The following is a 17,805-nucleotide window of genomic DNA, read 5'->3' on the forward strand; positions in this document are numbered from 1 at the left end:
CAGAGAAACGGGATAGCCTCACCTGAGTTATGATTGGCCGAGCGTACAACACGATACCTCTACATTATTTTGATTCAATTACACCACCGGCTACCGACCTACGTAATCTCCCCTTTATTATTTATGACCGCCCGGCGAATAATAATCATCATCAGCACGAACCGACCTGCCGCGCGCCTTTCGCCTTCGACTATCTACATACAACTTCGTCGAATCGGCCCACCTTTCGCTGGCCCAACGACGATGACGATGACGGTATCTGTCGTCCGATGGATCCCGCACTGACCTTGATCAGATCGACGGTGTCTAAGATCTTTCCTCGCTGCGACTACTTCAATCCATGCTCGCTCAAATGGACATTCCGGTGTCCTGCAGTGGACAAGCAATTTCTTGATCCGTGTCGACTTTCAAGCAAGACCATGATGAGGATGATGACGGCCTTCGTCAACAGACCCCGCACAAACTGACCTTGGTCGGATTGACGGTCTAAGACCTATCCATTTCTTTTTCTTGCTTCAACCAGCATAATGAATATTAAAAAAAGAGATATTGAATGTTTTTGTTAAAATCAGTTAATGTATTATGGTTTAAAAATAAGTATAATTAATATAGGCACAGTAACTGGGTCCCTTACCCTACTTGGATCTTCGCTCACTCAAATGGACATTCTAGTGTCCTTCAGTGGCTAAGCAATTTCTTGATCTATGTCAACTTTCAAGCAAGGCATGATGAAGTGGATGGCCTTGAGGCTGGGTAAAGTTCACATTCAGACCTTCAATCTCGTAGACTGATTGATCCGAGATTCTTTGGATTACATCGACGTTTCCGGCAAGCGTCGATGAGGATGACAATGGCCTTGAGCCTGGGTAAACATTGATGAGCAAGTATCGAACCTCTTTAGTTCAATTGGAGACCTTGAAGCTTGTAGACTGGTTGATAAGAGATTTTTTGGACTACGTCGATTTTTAGATCGTATCGATTTCTTAGACAAGGGTTGATGAAGACGACGATGACTTTATGGGTGATTTCTCGAGCCGGCTTTGAAGATGAAGATGAAGTTGAAGAAGAGTTTCTGAGCTTCTCTCTTGCAAAATCGTCGAATATTAATCCATTTGCATCATTAGCGTATATATACGCTCAATTTTCCTGGTCTCTATCACCGGAGCGTATATATACGCTCAATTTATTTTTTCTCATAATGCTGAAATATGAAGTTCTTTTACGTGTAGTCATTTTTGTACTTAAATATAATAAAAAAACAGGTTTGGTGATAAAGGCCTTCTTTTCATATTTCCTTATGATGCAAATAGGTTAAGTAAACATTTAATATTCAAGGAAAAATGTTGATTTGAATAGGGAGACTGATAAGACTTTAAAGTTTTTTAAAGAATAAATAATTTTCAATAGCAAGAATAACAACGCCGAGAAAGGAAACTTCCGAACCCTTTGGAGAACCGCGGGATTTAGATAAATATTAGTGCGCGAAAGCCGGCAATGTTTGTTTTTAATCATTTGTTTTGTATTTGTTTTTCATTCGTAACGCTCCCGACCTCGTTTACTATTGTCACTTCCGCGAATTCCTGTCGACACTCTTCGATATCCTTCGCGGGATTAGCAGTGGTGATTCGATGAAACGCATATGTAATCCTTGATGAGACAGCGCGCTTTTGGATCAGGTAGATTGCAGATAGATTGTTTCGTTGAAAAAAGAAGAAAAAACTGAGAGCAGAAAACTCGACCTTCCAGTTTACTTGACGAAGTAACAAATGTTTTTATTGCGTACATTTCTTCGTCCCTTGACCGAAGCAAGATCGATAAAGCTAAAACGCATCGATTAGCTTCGAGCTTTCTAGCCGTCGAGAGCAATCGTCCGTGCAGATTAATTATTTCAGCAGATAAAAATGACTTCTGGTTCGTATGAACATGGCGTTTAACCCTCCGTATGCTATGCCGGAGTCATTCGTGACCCGTCGCGGTGGGGATAAGCTCGAGCGACCGCCAATATGTAAAAAATAATCAAATTAATTATGCACCTAATTATTTGAAGTTGTAGTACACAGCGATCAGAGAATCCATGATATTTTTCTGCTAAATTGTTTGAATATTTTGGAAAAGAGGTGCGGTCAATGTGTACAATTTTATTCCGATATAAGATGACGTTTTCATTTCGAAATAAGAAAATCTCTATCCCCTCTTGTTCTTCTTCATCCGAGATACGACGAAAGCCGGTCCCGAACCATCGCCTTATATCGAAAGAAAACTGTAGTGAAATATCGGCGTGGGTCGGAAATGACTCCGGCATAGGCTTAGAACTCGCAGCAGTCCGAGGGTTAAACAGTCCGAAAAATTTCTTCCGAACAAAATGGCCGTATAAAATGAAAGGCAATAGGCAAGGATGGTAAGCAATTAACAAGTGAACGATATTTTTGAGTTTCTGCAAAGCAGGGGCGTAACGAAATAAAACGTTATTCGACGATGCAGTTTATTCTTACGAGACGAACAGTCTAGTACAGAACAGTCTGACGTACCCTGTATAGTCTTTCGTGAATGGGGAACGAGGTGCAACAGGTAGAGACACTTGTTTTCTAGGATTGAATCTGGGTCACCCGTTTCCCATTGGCAAGACGACGAACACCGCATGGGTGGAACGATTTTGTTTTCAATTTTTATACAGTGTACAATTCGACACGGTGTTCAACTACAAACTTCAATTTCCTCTGGGATCCTTAACAAGAAAAATAATCTCTAGCCCGTTACAACGTTCACGAATTAACGCACAAAGAAGTAACATCACATATCCTAATCACGACTGAATGAGATTAAACATTATTTTTTTCGGTATTTCACGAGGTATTCACTTGAACCTCTTTCCATTCGTAGCAAGCATTGTTCTCGCAATAAAGGAGCCCGGAAGTCGTTTGTCACCCTATTTCACTTGCCCCTGTACAACGAGTAGGCGGGAAACAAAATTTTGTCGGACAAGCTATGCGAAAATGAAACGCGCGGAATGCAACGATGAATTTTTCGGCGTCCCCCTTCCCCGCTCGAAAACCGCAGTATTAAAAAAAAAACCGTATATTTGTTCCTTGATTCGGACACAATGGTGCCCGAATGCGTAACGCGACTTATTAACACAAGTTACAGAACAAATTAAACAGAAACTATTGCTCGTACACTGTATAATTGTGTGAATTTTCTGAAGTTCCACACAAGGTAACCATATCATTCTTGCGTACTATAATTTGTTTAAATACCCTGGGTAACATTACCTCATTTATTTACACAGTTTATTGCTATGAAAAAAATGAAACAAATTGCAAAATAATTTACTTCAACTAGGGAGTATTCTACCTAGCAATTTGGGGGATGAATCAACCCCGTCGCATCGTTTCCTTTTTTAACCATCATACGTTCCTCAAGGTAGCAATTCACTAAAAAAAATTCTGCAAAATTGATAGTTTTAATGCAAAATTAATAATTCGTTGATTTTAAAAGAAAAACAAAACTGGGGAGCTGTTGTCCCAGGATCTTTCACGCTTTTAGTACTTTTCAGAACATTATAAAACTATGTTTTAAAGGCGAGCATGAAAATAAATGGAGTATATAAATGTCGATAATTTAAACGAGGTTGATAAACTTGACGAGCACACGTGAGGCAGTAGTGTAATTGTGCAAGATAAGGATAACGCAAGCCCATTAAGCATAGAACGAATTTACAACGAGAACCTGAAGTTTAAACAATATTTTAACGATACTCGAGATGCGTGATCGCATTTCTTCGAGGGTCGACTTTTATTCACGATATCTCCGTTGTTGGCCGATTTACGCGTAGGAGCGTCGCACAAAAGTAGAACAATATAGTATACCTTATCTTGAAAAATGTTTGGTCGCCAGAAGTCGACAACAACCATTGTGTATGCTTTGTGTCCACCGGAGCCGGACTGACATTGCTGAAAGTACATAATCCGGTGTTAAGCCGATGAACTGGCTGAGATGTGTCCTGGACATCCTGCAGGATCGCAGGATATTCGAAACCGTGATCCATAGATCATTGCTGTCCCCCTATTCGAGATTTTCTAGTTTCAGAATTTTCTTTCTTTTGTAAAACCACCCTTTGAAAACCTACATTTTTGTACACTTTAAACGTAGTTGTTTTATACATAACTTATTTTTCTTGTGCGTAGACTCGATCGATACAATTTCGAAATTTTTTATTAATTCGCAAATGCTTTCAAGGGGTGTTTCCTTTTTTATTAATTCTGCAGTTTCTGAAATAGTCAGAGCAGGGAGTAAATCGACATTCGTGCGGAATGAAGGAAAGAAAATAATCTAAAATAATTTATTTAAACATTCATATCGTTTTGCTCGTGGTAATAATGTTCCTTATCCTTTAACTAGATACAGTGATTTACAATATAGTTGCTCGATTTAACTCAGTGTTTCGGAAGCACAAATGAAAATCTAGAAACCCAACTGTGTATCTTAAGTGAAAAGCTTGATGTGAATAAAAATCGTAGAACGTATGCGGGTTGTAAAATAAAGCTCGAACACAGCGTTTCTGCAATAGAGGATTGTATTTACGTGTTCAGAAATGTCAGACTCGACAGGGGCTTTTTCCCAAGAAAATATCACTGGGATCAAGTGAAAACACGCTTTTCATTTTAATATTAAAATATCCACGTGCACGGAGGTCTCACGGATAAACTATTATGTACACGGAATGTCGGTGTTGTCGCTGACAATGTTTAACATTAAATGCAGCAATTTTCTTCCGAGTCTCTTTCGCGAAGCAGATGGATTCGTGCACAGGAGCATCGGCTTTTCTAATGTTTCTTCTTCAGGCTATGTGTCTCTATGTGTGTGTATAATCTATCACATATATATATATAAAGGTACGAGGAAAATGATACCATCTGTTAAAAATCTACGAGAGTGTTACTGAGATTTATCCTAAACGTTCAAAAATATGAAATTTGTACTTATGACATCGAACGCAAACGTTTTGTTTGTCAAATAAATTTTCTCTCTGTACCCTCTAGAGGTATTTCTCGTTTACGCGAAATTAAATAACAAAGAGCCTGGCGGTATCAAGAAGAAAATAGAAACACCACGCTTCTGTCTGCGACTATTCCCCTCTTTCCTATGTTTTTACATTTTATGGTAAGATAATTTGTTCTAAATTAAATTAGTCCGTTCTCGCGGTGTTCGGTGGGGATCCTCTTCTCTCGATGCTCGTGCGAATGTCTTGAAGTTAAGCCTAGGTAAGTTCCTGCTTACAGACACTCGTTTCAATTTGGCTTGCAAGCATTACACGTGCCGCGCAAGCACCACGTCCCTCTGTTATTATTTCACTGGCACGCAACCACTTATAAAATAGTATCTGTAAATTGTTTTAAATTCAGTCTTTGTAAGTCTTCTTAAATATCTATTTCTTGTTTCATTTTCTTTTCCATATTCTCTCTTTTTTCGTTTGTTTGGAATACAAAAACTTTACACAAATAAGAATAACAATTCCAGTTATTTTCCATATCGTTGCTCGCATTTATTGTACTTCTCCAGCAAATACGTGAAGTCCTTGGCTGATAGGCTACCGTGGACAGGTAACGTACTGAAAACGATTAGAGAATAGCGTTTAACAATCTGTTGACGAATTGCAAAAGTTTTCGTCTCGTGAATTCCATTGAACTGGTTAAACCTACAAAAATTCCGTTACTCGCGTCTGCCATGGCAAAGCTCCATACGTAGAACAAAGGCGGCCATAGATTACTCCTAAATCTGGATCAGGTATTCCCCGGGAATTCAATTTCTCGTTAAGCAGATCAGCATCTATCTCATCGGGTTTGATTGTCCCTGTGAGAACTGCTTCAGCCAAACTCTTCGTTAATGTAACTATTTCTTCTTTCCCATCCAAAGCACTTAACAAAGATACTCTTGTTTTCAGTTTGGAATCTGCAAGTGAAAAACATTGATCAATGATATAATTATTACATGAAGATTTTTTAGAAAACTATATGTAAGATTGTACATTACCGGTCACTCCATTTTGTGTAAATACTGTTTTCGGTTTGCTCCAACAGATATGATCCACTAAATCAGGTCTTCTCTTTGCGATCTCATGTTTCAGAAAGCTCTCATTCCTCACTAGGAAACCTATAATATTTACAGCAGTTATATGAAATAGGAATTCATTAATAATTTTATAGACTGTGTGCATAATTTACTTCTTTCGATATAACAATGTAGTTTACGATTCTTTACTTAAATTTGAATAATTATGTCCTATTATACGAAATGCTGACCTTCAGATTGTGTATACATTACACTAATAGTAATCTGAATGATAACACACAGCATATGTGAGCGTTCTGTTTGTTTGCGTTCTATGTAGTAGAACACACTTGTGTAATATTACACACTTGTGTATTACACACTTGTGTAATATTACATCATGCAATTCCAGATAGAGAATAATTAAGATCACAATTAAAAATGGAATAATATTAATTTATTTTATACAATTATCGAGTAATACCAAATATATGAAATACTATATCCTTAATATATCTATACATACTTAGCGACGTGTAATTTGCTACCTTATCTTTATTGCCATTAGATAATATAGTATTCTCTGATATGAAACATACAAACTTATACTTATTTAAATTTATAGTTTTTCCATAAACAAAATAAGTAATACTGAATTAAATAACTTAAATAATGTTACAAAATACCTATAGATAACAAACAGAAACAACTTCATACACAACATGAATGAAGCATAAATGTTCCAAGATCAGAAAAGATAAAATGGATAAACATTTTCATTGATATGAGCACATATCTACGAATCTACATGAGTCATTGCTTCAAACAAACACTATTCAAAGCAATTCATAGCATCAGTTTTCACAAATGAAATTCTAAAGCATATGAACAATGAATGTACATCGAATATCCAATGAGAGCCCTCCACATCTTCGTTTGTAGTTCTTCGAATATATCTTAACCCAATGGCTTTCGAGCCTCCGGTAAAGCAAGCAGTCTCTTCATGATTGAACAGCTAATGCAATGACTGAGAAAGGAAGCACATTACAATACAAAACCTATGTAACATAGATACATTAATAACAATTCTTGCTTGTTTCATAAACTTGAAATGCACGCTGTAAAACACAAAAATATTTGAAAACAAAGCTCTGCCGGGTTTAAGGATACACGTTCCAATGAATAAATAAGAGGAGACGAGGTTTACCATTGATGTCAAAGAAGCTGACATAGGGTATACCGAGGGTGATGCACCAGCCGATTATTCGCACGCAATCTAACGTAGTGTCCTGCTTCGCGCCGAAAATAATCAGAATGTGTCGCGGCAGCCTTTTCGTTTTGCTCGCGGCGCGCACTAACCACTCCACTTCTGTCCTCGAGTTCTCACCATACCAAATCTCGGTACATTTATGGTGAAGTAAAGCACAGCAATTATAAACCACGATGATTAAGTTGTAGAGAAAATGCGTGAGTACCAGTAGCGTACGAAATACCGTGAACATAGTGCCTTTCCTCGACCGCCACGAATCTATGTAACATAATCACGCGGAACTGACAAGGTTGACGAGACTTTGAAAAACGAGCCGGAGCAATGTTCAAGGAACGTCGTCGTTTTCGTGCAGCTAGCGGCTGACCTGTCTAGCAGACGGTCGTCTCACGTGCACCTGCCTATATACATTGATGACGTACATGAACTAGTACCAGAGAGGAAATGAGAGTGCTCACGCCCGGGATTTTAGTGTCCCCGGTATAGTGCTGCCCCCTAGTCTAATTTTTAGCCTGGATCAGAACCTGCATTATCTTACCTGCATCATTAGCAGCGGATTCCAAATAATGCCAGAGTGGATACTACTTCTATGTTAAAAGAGGGTCTTCTATGGAGCCTCTGATCCAGCCTAAAAGATGATACATGTTCTAACACAGGCTAAAAAGATGATGCAGGTTCTGTTCCAGACTAAAAAGATGATGCAGAAAAGTGGAGACAGTAAAACCCCGAGCGTGAGCACTCTCAGTTCCTCTCTGTTAGTACACAAAGTGCATAGAACATTCTTACAGAAGCGAAACTCGCCATCCTGAAATTTTTTACCTATATACGAACAGTGTTGCCACTTTCCCAAATTAATATCTCTGTCCTTTTCGTTGGCCCTCTGGACGAAGAAGAATGCAAGCTATTGCATGGGACAAATTGGATACGATGGAACGCGCGGCAATATTTAAACTGTAATAGGATAGGGTGTCCCAACTATTGTACTTTCTTGAAAGTGGTGATCCCTGAGGTCATTAGAAGTAATTTTTTCCTTTGCGTAAATGTTCTCCGAACAAAAAACACGGACCAATTAGAGCGCAGCTACAGTTGAGCGTGGTGCTGGTGTCGGCCGTGCTGCAATCCATCCGCTATAACTGTGCTCTGATTGGCCCGTGTTTTTCGTTGATAACTCCGAGGAGAACATTTTCGCAAAGGAAAAAGTTTACTTCAAATGACCTCGAGAATCGTGTGAATCATGTTTGATCTTATATGAGTAAAATACCGCTAGTTTATAATATCGCATTTTAATACGATCTGCGGTAACGATAGAATCTCAGAATGGCATTTCATGAAATCACTAAAACAAATAATGAAAATTGCTGCATAATCGTAAGAAAATAGGCGAACCAACGGCTACATGCTAGAGCTCGGGCCGCAGCGTTAACGGCGCCGTGTATTTCATCTTGCGAGAAGGCTCTTGCGGTTTATGGCCATCTCGCGGACGCGTCGCCAAGTTCGAACTCATCGAGGGCGGGAGAATCCCATAGAGTTTCGCGCACGGAATGTAATCATTGTAAGTTCATCTGGTAGAGTAAAAGTTTTGTAGGTTAGGCACGTGGTCTGTACTCTGTCTATATGATTCGGCAACGCGGTACCGAGCATAACAATAAATTCTATTTATTGTTTTTAGTGATTATCAACTAAGAAAATGTCATTCCGAGGACGTGGAGGTGGCGGATTCGGCAGAGGAGGTGGAGGTGGTGGTTTTAGAGGACGTGGTGGAGGCGGTGGCTTCAGAGGACGTGGTGGAGGCGGTGGAAGAAAGTAAGTAATCTAATTATATTTATAATTAACAAAGCCTCACATTGTTTCTTATATGACAGCTATGACCAGGGTCCACCAGAGGAAGTCACTCCATTATGCCATTTTACATGGACGGTTCAAGACGATCTTGTTGCTAAAGTAGACATAGAACAAGTACCCTTCTTTAATGCTCCTATATATACAGAAAATAAACAGCAAATTGGTAAAATAGACGAAATATTTGGTAATATTAGAGACTACTACGTATCTATAAAATTGTCAGAAAACATAAGGGCAAATAGCTTTCAAAAGGACACAAAGGTTTGTAATAGGTTTCTTACATGTAAGCAGAGTTGCCAAATAAAGTCTAAGCTTCTCTCTCTGCCGTCAGATTTCTACTCTAGAGACACTCTGCACGAAGAGTGTATGTGACAGCAGTTATCTAGCAGATACCAGCATTTGTAGTTGAGCATAATGTGACTTCACATATTCTCCTTGTGCAGAGTCCCCACAGGAGAATCGAGCCACATTTACTGGTAGAGGGGGGAACATTTATCTGGTATAAACTTCGTTTGGTAACCCTGCATGTAAGTTACGTTTTTTTATCAATAAATTGACTAATAAGTTTTCTGTTTCATTTCAGTTGTTCATAGATCCAGCAAAATTGCTACCTTTACAAAGGTTTTTGCCTAAAGCTCCTGGAGAAAAGAGAGGTGGTGGCGGTGGTCGTGGTATGAAGAGAGGAGGTGGTGGTGGAGGACGTGGAGGTAGAGGCGGTGGTAGACCCTCCTTCGGACGCGGTGGTTTTGGCAATAGAGGTGGTGGTGGTGGTGGTGGCGGCGGCGGCGGTGGCGGTGGTTTCAGAGGCCGTGGTGGAGGCGGGTTTGGACGTAACGACTCTGGTAGGGGTCGTGGAAGAGGAAGATGGTAGACAAATAGAAAATTTTACAATGAATTTTTATGCAAAGAACTATTGAAAGATAAGAATATGTTAATTTCACGCAAGAGACAGATATGTTCATAAATTTGAAGTTTTGGAGAGGAATGCAACTGAAATAGAATAATAAATTTATGTTCAACATTTTGTTAAACAATGTATGTGACTCCTACTTTCACAATCAATACATTATATGAAAACGTATGTTTTATATACAATTATTAAACAAATTTCACAAGAGAACTGTATCACCGTTATTACACCTCGTCAAACTTTATATGCTTCCCGAGTTCCTTCTCTGCCTTTTTCAACAGTTTAGTTCTTCCTCTCTGTTTAGGTCGAATCTTTTTACCCAGTTTCTCTTCTCTATCATGTGAAATTTTGTCCCAATACTCCTGTTCTTCTTTACCTGTAAAAAGATAATATGAGATTTATATATCAGCGCTAAGCTATATGTAAAATAATTATACCTTCGAGTATCGTCATATGTCGCTCTTCATCAGATTTTTGTGCGAACGTTCGAGCCCCTTCAGTCGTATCGCACCTCACAAAAGCAATGAAAGAACCCTCTGATACGTCTATGTATTTTACCGAATTATTGCCTTTTAGTTCCATCTGAAAGAATAGGTAATTGTAATGTGACCATTCGTTTACTAATTCGACTTATCTATCTTAACACATTATCTACCGACCATTATTCCATAATGGTGGAAGTTTATGATCGAAGGACTTTTTAATGGATCTTTCTATAGCAATAGCAATTTCAATCGTGAACCAACAATTTACTCCAAGTAACGTAAATTAATCATCTCTTTTGTTAATTATCAAAAAGTGTTAATTATCAGTTATAAAGTACCTTGAATCCTTTCGGATCTGAACACGGTTTGTCCATTTCAATTTTAACTATAACTCCTGGGGTAAATGAGAAACGGCATGCAGTCGTGGTATTTTCCTGCTTATTAATCTTCTCTTTCTCATTAGCTTCCTCTTTTTCTGGTTTATTTTTCTCATAATTAGACCACTGATTCCATCTTGTTTTTCTGAGATGCTGCTTCAGCTGCTTCATTTTGCTTCTCTGCAATTCTAGGTATTTATTTCTAAGATGTTTCCACTCTTTCTTAGCCATCACCTGCAGCCCCATGCTCACGCTAATGTCCTCCGTTTTGCTACGCCTCTTACGTTTCCTTTTCTTCTTTTTCTCATTGATATCTTCTTGTTCGTCCGCAGTAGCAATCATACTATCTTCGGTTGCAACTTGCTCATTTTCAGTAGAACTATCCAGTTCTTTACTTATGGACATACTCTTCTTACGTTTGCTTGATTTCTTTGATAAATTATCCACAGGAACATCATTATGTGGTTCATTATTTTGTTCTATTTCATCAGACTGCACATCAGTAGAGTGTTTGAATTTTTTCTTAGCTTTTGTGACTTCAGTATCTGTCTCATTTTCAGCTTCAACTGCTTCCGATGAATCTGTACTTTGATGTTTCCTTTTTTTCACTTTCTTCTGATCTTTGTTTTCTTGAAGCTCGAGACTGCAATTCAGTGTTTCATTTCCTTCATTATTTTCGATAGTTTTATCTTCATCAGCTTCACCAGATTCTGATTCATCCATGTTAATATCATCCTCTAAACATCTTTTGTTTTCATTCGATTTGGTTTGCTTTCCCTGCATTGTCACATCTTTCTCAGCATCATCAAAGGTTGTAATACTTAAGAGTTTATCGGGAGCTGAGTGTGATGGTAAAACACAACCTTTCTTCTGGAAAGCCTGAAAAAATACATAATAGATAACATATGATTAGAGTCGATACTAACAAATTGAGTCATTGAAGTTGATTTCTCATACCTTCAGACATTTAGCAGCACTTTCTGGTGTATCGAACTCCACAAATGCAAATCCCTTTATCTTTTTGGTTTGTTTGTATTTTGGAACCGAAACATATTCTACTGAACCGTATTGGGCAAATATTGCACTCAACATTTCATGATCCGCATCCGGTGGTAAATTTTGTACGTAAACTGTACACTCATCTGTATTTTCCTTCATCACTATTGGTGTTGCACGACAAACTTTTGTTCCATCTTCAGATGTAGATAATATCGTAGAGGATTGTATCGCTTTATTTATTCTATTTATATCAGTAGTTAATTCTCGTATTTTATTAAATCTGATGAAAACATTGAGATCAACATCTAAAAGATATAAAACAAATATTAAAAAACATGAACAAAGTACAAGTGAACACGCGACTTCTATAATGCTTACACGGATTGTTTTTAATCAAACCACTTAAGAACCGATCTTTGCTTAAATTCGCATCGCTGAAGTAGAATTCCATTTGTTTCAGTATTGCAGCATGCAGTGCTTTCTTTCTAAGCCTAGGCTTTCCTCGTGAAACGCTTGTCACTTTGTTTACTGGCTCTACGTGCGAATCTTCTACCGCCTTCTGTACTTGAGGAACAGGAACTCTTTCTGAATCAAGCTCCATGTCTGTCTGCTGCTCTTCCATCACCATTGTTACTCACAAATTTGCGGAACTAATATTATTAGAAATATTGTCTTCGTTTATTCTTGAAACACCTGTAAATTCGTGTCCAATATAAATTTTATGAGATCGTTCCAGACTCATACACTGAGCATGTGAGTGACGTTATAATCACGATCATTTATTCTATTTTAATATCCTGTAATCGCAATATTATTAAAGAATTAAATTGCTTACATACACGATCCAAATTATAGGTCTTTCCCGGTCGAAAGCCCTTGTGAACATAAAACCAGAAATCACATAACTTGATGTAGATCGCACAAAACAATGTTTATTTAGGATTATCTAAAAATCACTAAAAACTACAATCTTATAGGATAGGGAATTCTTTTCTTCACTAAATGGTCGATTAAAATTCAATTAACAAAATTTGGTCCTAAATTTCTCAATTAATAGTGATGAACTTAAAATAGCATATTATGTCGAATAATTTATTTAGTATAAAATTGCTTAAGTCTAAAAAACGTAGTCATCACAGCTTAAGATTATCGTAAATATTCCTCTTTCGACGAACAAATGATAATTTTTTCAAACATGTGTATAAATACGTACATTAATATCAATTAATAGTTATCATTTAAAGCAGTAGTTTAATAAAAAAAAACATTTTTAGCAGTTTGTATTATCAGGTATTATGTTTCATTCTTCAGTCTATTAAGTTTATGGTAGACACCTTGACACATCTACACACATCTATCACTGAAGTGAATCTGCTCAAAAACTTCGAGTCATTCGTTGATTTGTATGTTCGGTTAGAATCAGTTAGAATTTAGCGAATATAAATCGTTGTGGAATAATGGAGGAAATGAGCGTGATTGTTCCCGACAAGGTACGTATATCTTTATTCACAATTTTTCTTGTAATTCCGAAGGAGAATTTAAAATTTCTGTCGAAATTTTTACAGTTTACTCTAACCTAATTTCGTTACCGATCGAATTTATTTGTACGCTTTTGTCTACTGTATTTTGCTGCTTCGTTCATTGACGCGAATAGAAATTTGTTTTCAAATTATAGGACATAACGGAGATGGATTGCAAACCCATAACTGGGCATTATACTGGTGGCGGTGAGGAACTGGACATCGAAGATCTCTATACAAAGTATAAGGTAAAGAATATCAGTATTTAATTTTTGCTAAATTTACCATTAATGAGAATTTAGGGGATTTTAACAGAAATTACAAAGAATGTTGGAATTCCTCGAAGTTCAAGAAGAATACATCAAGGATGAACAGCGCAACTTGAAGAAGGAATATTTACATGCCCAAGAGGAAGTAAAGCGCATACAAAGTGTACCTTTAGTGATCGGACAGTTCTTAGAGGCTGTAGATCAAAATACTGGTATAGTGGGCTCTACCACAGGCTCAAATTATTATGTACGTATTTTGTCTACAATCGACAGAGAGTTGTTGAAGCCTTCAGCCAGCGTTGCACTTCACAAGCACAGCAATGCCTTGGTAGATGTTTTACCTCCAGAAGCTGACTCGAGTATTTCCATGCTACAAGCAGGTACTCTTTAATAAAGCATGAAATTAAGGAAAGGTCTGATCTAGAGGTGTGCAAGAACCTGAAAATATTGGAGTGGGACAGATTCTTGAGCATATTAGGGTTCTCGAATATTCTCAGGAATCCCAAAATTTTTGAGAACCCAATGCCTTCTGGATCCTTCCCGACCATCAGGTTCTCATACCCCTAGTCTGATCAAATGTTTTAATTACACCTTGTTTGTGTACAGACGAAAAGCCTGATATACAATACAGTGATATTGGAGGTATGGATATGCAGAAGCAAGAGATCAGGGAAGCAGTAGAACTACCTCTTACTCACTTCGAACTATACAAACAAATTGGAATTGACCCACCCAGAGGTGTACTCATGTACGGTCCACCAGGGTGTGGTAAGACTATGCTTGCAAAGGCTGTGGCTAGGCACACTACAGGTGGAAACCATAATTATAATTCTATACATCTTTCACACATATGTAAATTATAATACAAACATTAATTTTATTGATTTCTGTTTTTAGCGGCATTTATTCGCGTAGTAGGATCCGAGTTTGTACAGAAGTATTTGGGCGAAGGGCCTAGGATGGTTAGAGACGTCTTCCGTTTAGCCAAGGAAAATTCACCAGCTATCATTTTCATCGATGAAATCGATGCTATAGCCACGAAAAGATTCGATGCTCAGACGGGAGCCGATCGTGAAGTACAGCGTATCCTCTTGGAGTTGCTTAATCAAATGGATGGTTTTGATCAGACGACTAATGTTAAAGTTATAATGGCTACAAACAGGTGAAGCTTTAATGTTTAGTCTGCAAAGATGCCTTTTTACTATTTACTACTCCTGTAAAAGTAAAAACTTAATATTAACAATTCATCTTTCGATTTTGCAGAGCGGATACATTGGATCCTGCTTTGCTACGTCCAGGAAGATTAGACAGGAAGATCGAGTTTCCTGTACCCGACCGTCGACAAAAGCGTCTGATCTTCTCAACGATCACCACGAAAATGAATTTGAGCGAGGAAGTGGATTTAGAAGATTATGTCGCACGACCGGATAGAATCTCTGGCGCCGATATAAACGCGATTTGTCAGGAAGCGGGAATGCACGCAGTTCGCGAGAACCGTTACATAGTTTTAGCGAAAGATTTTGAGAAAGGTTACAAGAACAACATCAAAAAGAGCGAATCCGAACACGAATTCTACAAGTAAAAAGGAGAAAATGTACTCTCCCGTACCGCGTTTTCATATTTTACGATTCCATATGTACTTGTGAGTTCATGTATTACTATGATCTAATAATCAATATATGTTTACACAAACGTTTTGGGTGTATATATGTATATATACAGGGTAGTCCACGCAACTTGCACACCTCTATAACTACCAAAGTATGCTTTGTACAAAAAAGTTTTGTATACAAAAGTTGCATGATTTGAAAGAGTACATTATTTAGTATTTTTATTTCTTTTTATAGGTAAAAGCGTTTCGGAGAATTAAAGGTCAACTTTTATACCAAAATATGGAAGAATGTCGAATTCTGAGTAAAAAAGTATTGATCTTTATTAGCCTTAAACCTAATAATTAACGAGTAACTTCACTTTATTTCTCGAAAATTTTCTTCGCGTAATATCAAATTGAGGAAATCGAAAACTTTTTCGTACAACGCATACTTTGGAAGTTGTAGAGGTGTGCAAGTTGCGTGGACCACCCTGTATATGTATGTATGCATAATGGTTGTGTGTGTGGTGTGTGTGTACACCTTTATATGCTGTTCTCATTTTATTTTTCCTGATTAATTGATTTACATTTCTTTAGAACTATCTATAGTTTAATCATCAACTATATTTCTTTTATGGAATTATATAATTAAATACGATGACATTGTTAGAACGAATTTATTGGAAATAAATTGATCAAATTTACCGTAGTCTAGTTGCAGAGCTGCTAGTTGTTTTAATAGCCAAGGCAATAAAAAAGTTAGTCTCTATAAATCGTCCATTACAGAGTGTTATGAAATACAAAATCACGACCATTTTAAAAATGGTATGATCCTTGCTTTATTGCGTACAAGGAATAATAAATATCGCTATATATTGAATAAAACTGATTCATTTCCACGTAGTATATACATAGAACGTGTTTGCAGCGACTGTTCGATGTAAATATAACCTAACACGATAAACAGTAAACAAATTCTGTTGAACCTTTCGATTTAATTTATAGATTATTCACTTCTGCAATTGTAAATAGATTTCTTTGGAATAATGAGTTGGCCACGATTACTAATTGTGAGCACGGCGAAGGGAAAAGGAGTTGCTCATGATATAGCTATCAGTAAGTTTAGATTTCACTGTTCTGTTTTGATTTTACATAGACCATACGCGATTACTGTTCTCATTATATATTGTTTTAATCGTTACTCAATTGTACGTTTTGTAGAGATGGGAGGCCAGAAATTTTGTAACCAATTGGATCTAGATTATTGTGTATACTATTTGTGGAATATTGACAACAAATATTACAATGTAACAGTGTTAGTCTGTGTAACAGAAAATCCAACTCCAAAGATTTCACTCAAGGGTATACAAGCCCTTGTTGTGTACCACGATCCACAGGCAGTAAGAATTTTGATTCATAAAATGAGTTTTCGAAGGAATGGATGATATTCAACATTGATTTTCTTAGGAAGATGCAGACGAGAATTTAAAACAATGGTTGCCTGTAATCAATTCTTTAGCAGACGCAGGAGTACTACTGTTTTGTTGCAATTTTATAACAGACGATCGTGTAAGAAACAAAGGTGAAATATGTAACATTTTACATGTAATACAAGCACGGTTATGTTAGCAAAGACTAACAACAAATTATATGTATTACAGTGACAAAATGGTGCCTAAAGAAAAAGTTCGAATTGATCGAATTAAACACACCAGATGTAGATACCGCAGAATCTGATTTAGATCACAATAAACATGGCATCGAGAGAATAATTGAAGCTTTACATGCTCATATGTGGCCTCAAATGAGACTCAAAGGTTTTCTATATATTTTATTCGTGATTGTAGATTAAAAGCGTATTACTTGTTAATTTAACTTAACTTTTGTTTTTCAGGTAAACCATCCAGTACCGAAGAAACGGACTTCGACTTAGTCCAAGTAGAAGAACAGTTTGAGAATATTAAACTCCCACAAGATTCCAAAGAAAGATTACCAATGGAGAACATGTTAGGTCAGTGGAAAATAGATCCGTTAAAATAATTTTAGTCCAGCTGATAATCAGTTTTTCTTTTAGATGGAATTATGGGAGAAGAAAACGCAGATTTTGGTGAATTGTTTAGTCAATTGATGGCTATGAAAGAGCATGCAGCATCACTGCCAACAAGTCAGAGGCGAATAGCAGCAGAACAATTAGTCACTGCTTTTTGGAAAGCCATGGGCGGCGATCCTTCGGAAACGGAATTAGATTAATTCTTGCATTAATTGTCTAATGTAAATGGGTTCTCATTCAACACGCATGAACACTTGAAATAGACCATGTTTTGGTAAATCAGTTAGAAACTATTTGTTAAACAAGGAAACCAATCATTGCAGTTATTCAAATTATAGAAACTATAGGAAACTGTAAGATTATAATAAATGTTAGATCAGGAAGATAGTATGTATTTCGTGTGATAAATATACATTTACACTGCAGATGAATTTCACTTGTATTACA

General features: G+C 37.2%; 5 protein-coding genes across 9 annotated transcripts; 3 read left to right on the forward strand and 2 right to left on the reverse strand.

Annotated features, from left to right (window-relative positions):
- Positions 1-4,325: 4,325 nt before the first annotated feature.
- Tango14 (transport and golgi organization 14) lies at positions 4,326-7,867 on the reverse strand. Its single transcript, XM_076786820.1, has 5 exons — positions 7,256-7,867; positions 6,031-6,150; positions 5,700-5,949; positions 5,495-5,608; positions 4,326-5,380 (listed from the first exon to the last, which is right to left on the reverse strand). Exons 1-4 carry the CDS (start codon positions 7,548-7,550, stop codon positions 5,518-5,520), a joined length of 756 nt encoding a protein of 251 aa, XP_076642935.1. The 5' UTR covers positions 7,551-7,867; the 3' UTR covers positions 4,326-5,380; positions 5,495-5,517.
- Positions 7,868-8,404: 537 nt separating this feature from the next.
- On the forward strand, positions 8,405-10,277 carry Gar1 (Gar1 ribonucleoprotein). Its single transcript, XM_076786822.1, has 4 exons — positions 8,405-8,912; positions 8,985-9,118; positions 9,178-9,418; positions 9,741-10,277. The coding sequence occupies exons 2-4, from the start codon at positions 9,003-9,005 to the stop codon at positions 10,026-10,028; spliced, it is 645 nt and encodes a 214-aa protein (XP_076642937.1). The 5' UTR covers positions 8,405-8,912; positions 8,985-9,002; the 3' UTR covers positions 10,029-10,277.
- On the reverse strand, positions 10,154-12,839 carry Larp7 (La related protein 7). 2 transcript variants are annotated; one of them, XM_076786817.1, is made up of 6 exons: positions 12,768-12,839; positions 12,307-12,621; positions 11,887-12,233; positions 10,891-11,808; positions 10,505-10,649; positions 10,154-10,443 (listed from the first exon to the last, which is right to left on the reverse strand). In XM_076786817.1, the coding sequence occupies exons 2-6, from the start codon at positions 12,554-12,556 to the stop codon at positions 10,292-10,294; spliced, it is 1,812 nt and encodes a 603-aa protein (XP_076642932.1). In that variant the 5' UTR covers positions 12,557-12,621; positions 12,768-12,839; the 3' UTR covers positions 10,154-10,291. The 2 variants fall into 2 exon arrangements, with proteins under 2 accessions (XP_076642932.1, XP_076642931.1); XM_076786816.1 differs by having other exon boundaries at positions 12,764-12,827.
- Positions 12,840-13,257: 418 nt separating this feature from the next.
- Positions 13,258-15,409, forward strand: Rpt3 (26S proteasome regulatory subunit Rpt3). Of its 2 annotated transcripts, XM_076786833.1 has the most exons (6): positions 13,258-13,418; positions 13,604-13,696; positions 13,764-14,097; positions 14,324-14,527; positions 14,615-14,879; positions 14,981-15,409. In XM_076786833.1, the coding sequence occupies exons 1-6, from the start codon at positions 13,386-13,388 to the stop codon at positions 15,297-15,299; spliced, it is 1,248 nt and encodes a 415-aa protein (XP_076642948.1). In that variant the 5' UTR covers positions 13,258-13,385; the 3' UTR covers positions 15,300-15,409. The 2 variants fall into 2 exon arrangements, with proteins under 2 accessions (XP_076642948.1, XP_076642949.1); XM_076786834.1 differs by lacking the exon at positions 13,258-13,418 and having other exon boundaries at positions 13,751-14,097.
- Positions 15,410-15,531: 122 nt separating this feature from the next.
- Positions 15,532-17,783, forward strand: LOC143353471 (alpha- and gamma-adaptin-binding protein p34). 3 transcript variants are annotated; one of them, XM_076786836.1, is made up of 7 exons: positions 15,532-16,248; positions 16,314-16,424; positions 16,530-16,708; positions 16,776-16,890; positions 16,970-17,125; positions 17,203-17,319; positions 17,383-17,783. In XM_076786836.1, the coding sequence occupies exons 2-7, from the start codon at positions 16,355-16,357 to the stop codon at positions 17,556-17,558; spliced, it is 813 nt and encodes a 270-aa protein (XP_076642951.1). In that variant the 5' UTR covers positions 15,532-16,248; positions 16,314-16,354; the 3' UTR covers positions 17,559-17,783. The 3 variants fall into 3 exon arrangements, with proteins under 3 accessions (XP_076642951.1, XP_076642952.1, XP_076642953.1); XM_076786837.1 differs by having other exon boundaries at positions 16,341-16,424; XM_076786838.1 differs by having other exon boundaries at positions 15,532-16,133.
- Positions 17,784-17,805: the final 22 nt, after the last annotated feature.

Source organism: Halictus rubicundus, chromosome 4, assembly GCF_050948215.1.
Source record: "Halictus rubicundus isolate RS-2024b chromosome 4, iyHalRubi1_principal, whole genome shotgun sequence".
NCBI lineage: Eukaryota > Metazoa > Arthropoda > Insecta > Hymenoptera > Halictidae > Halictus > Halictus rubicundus.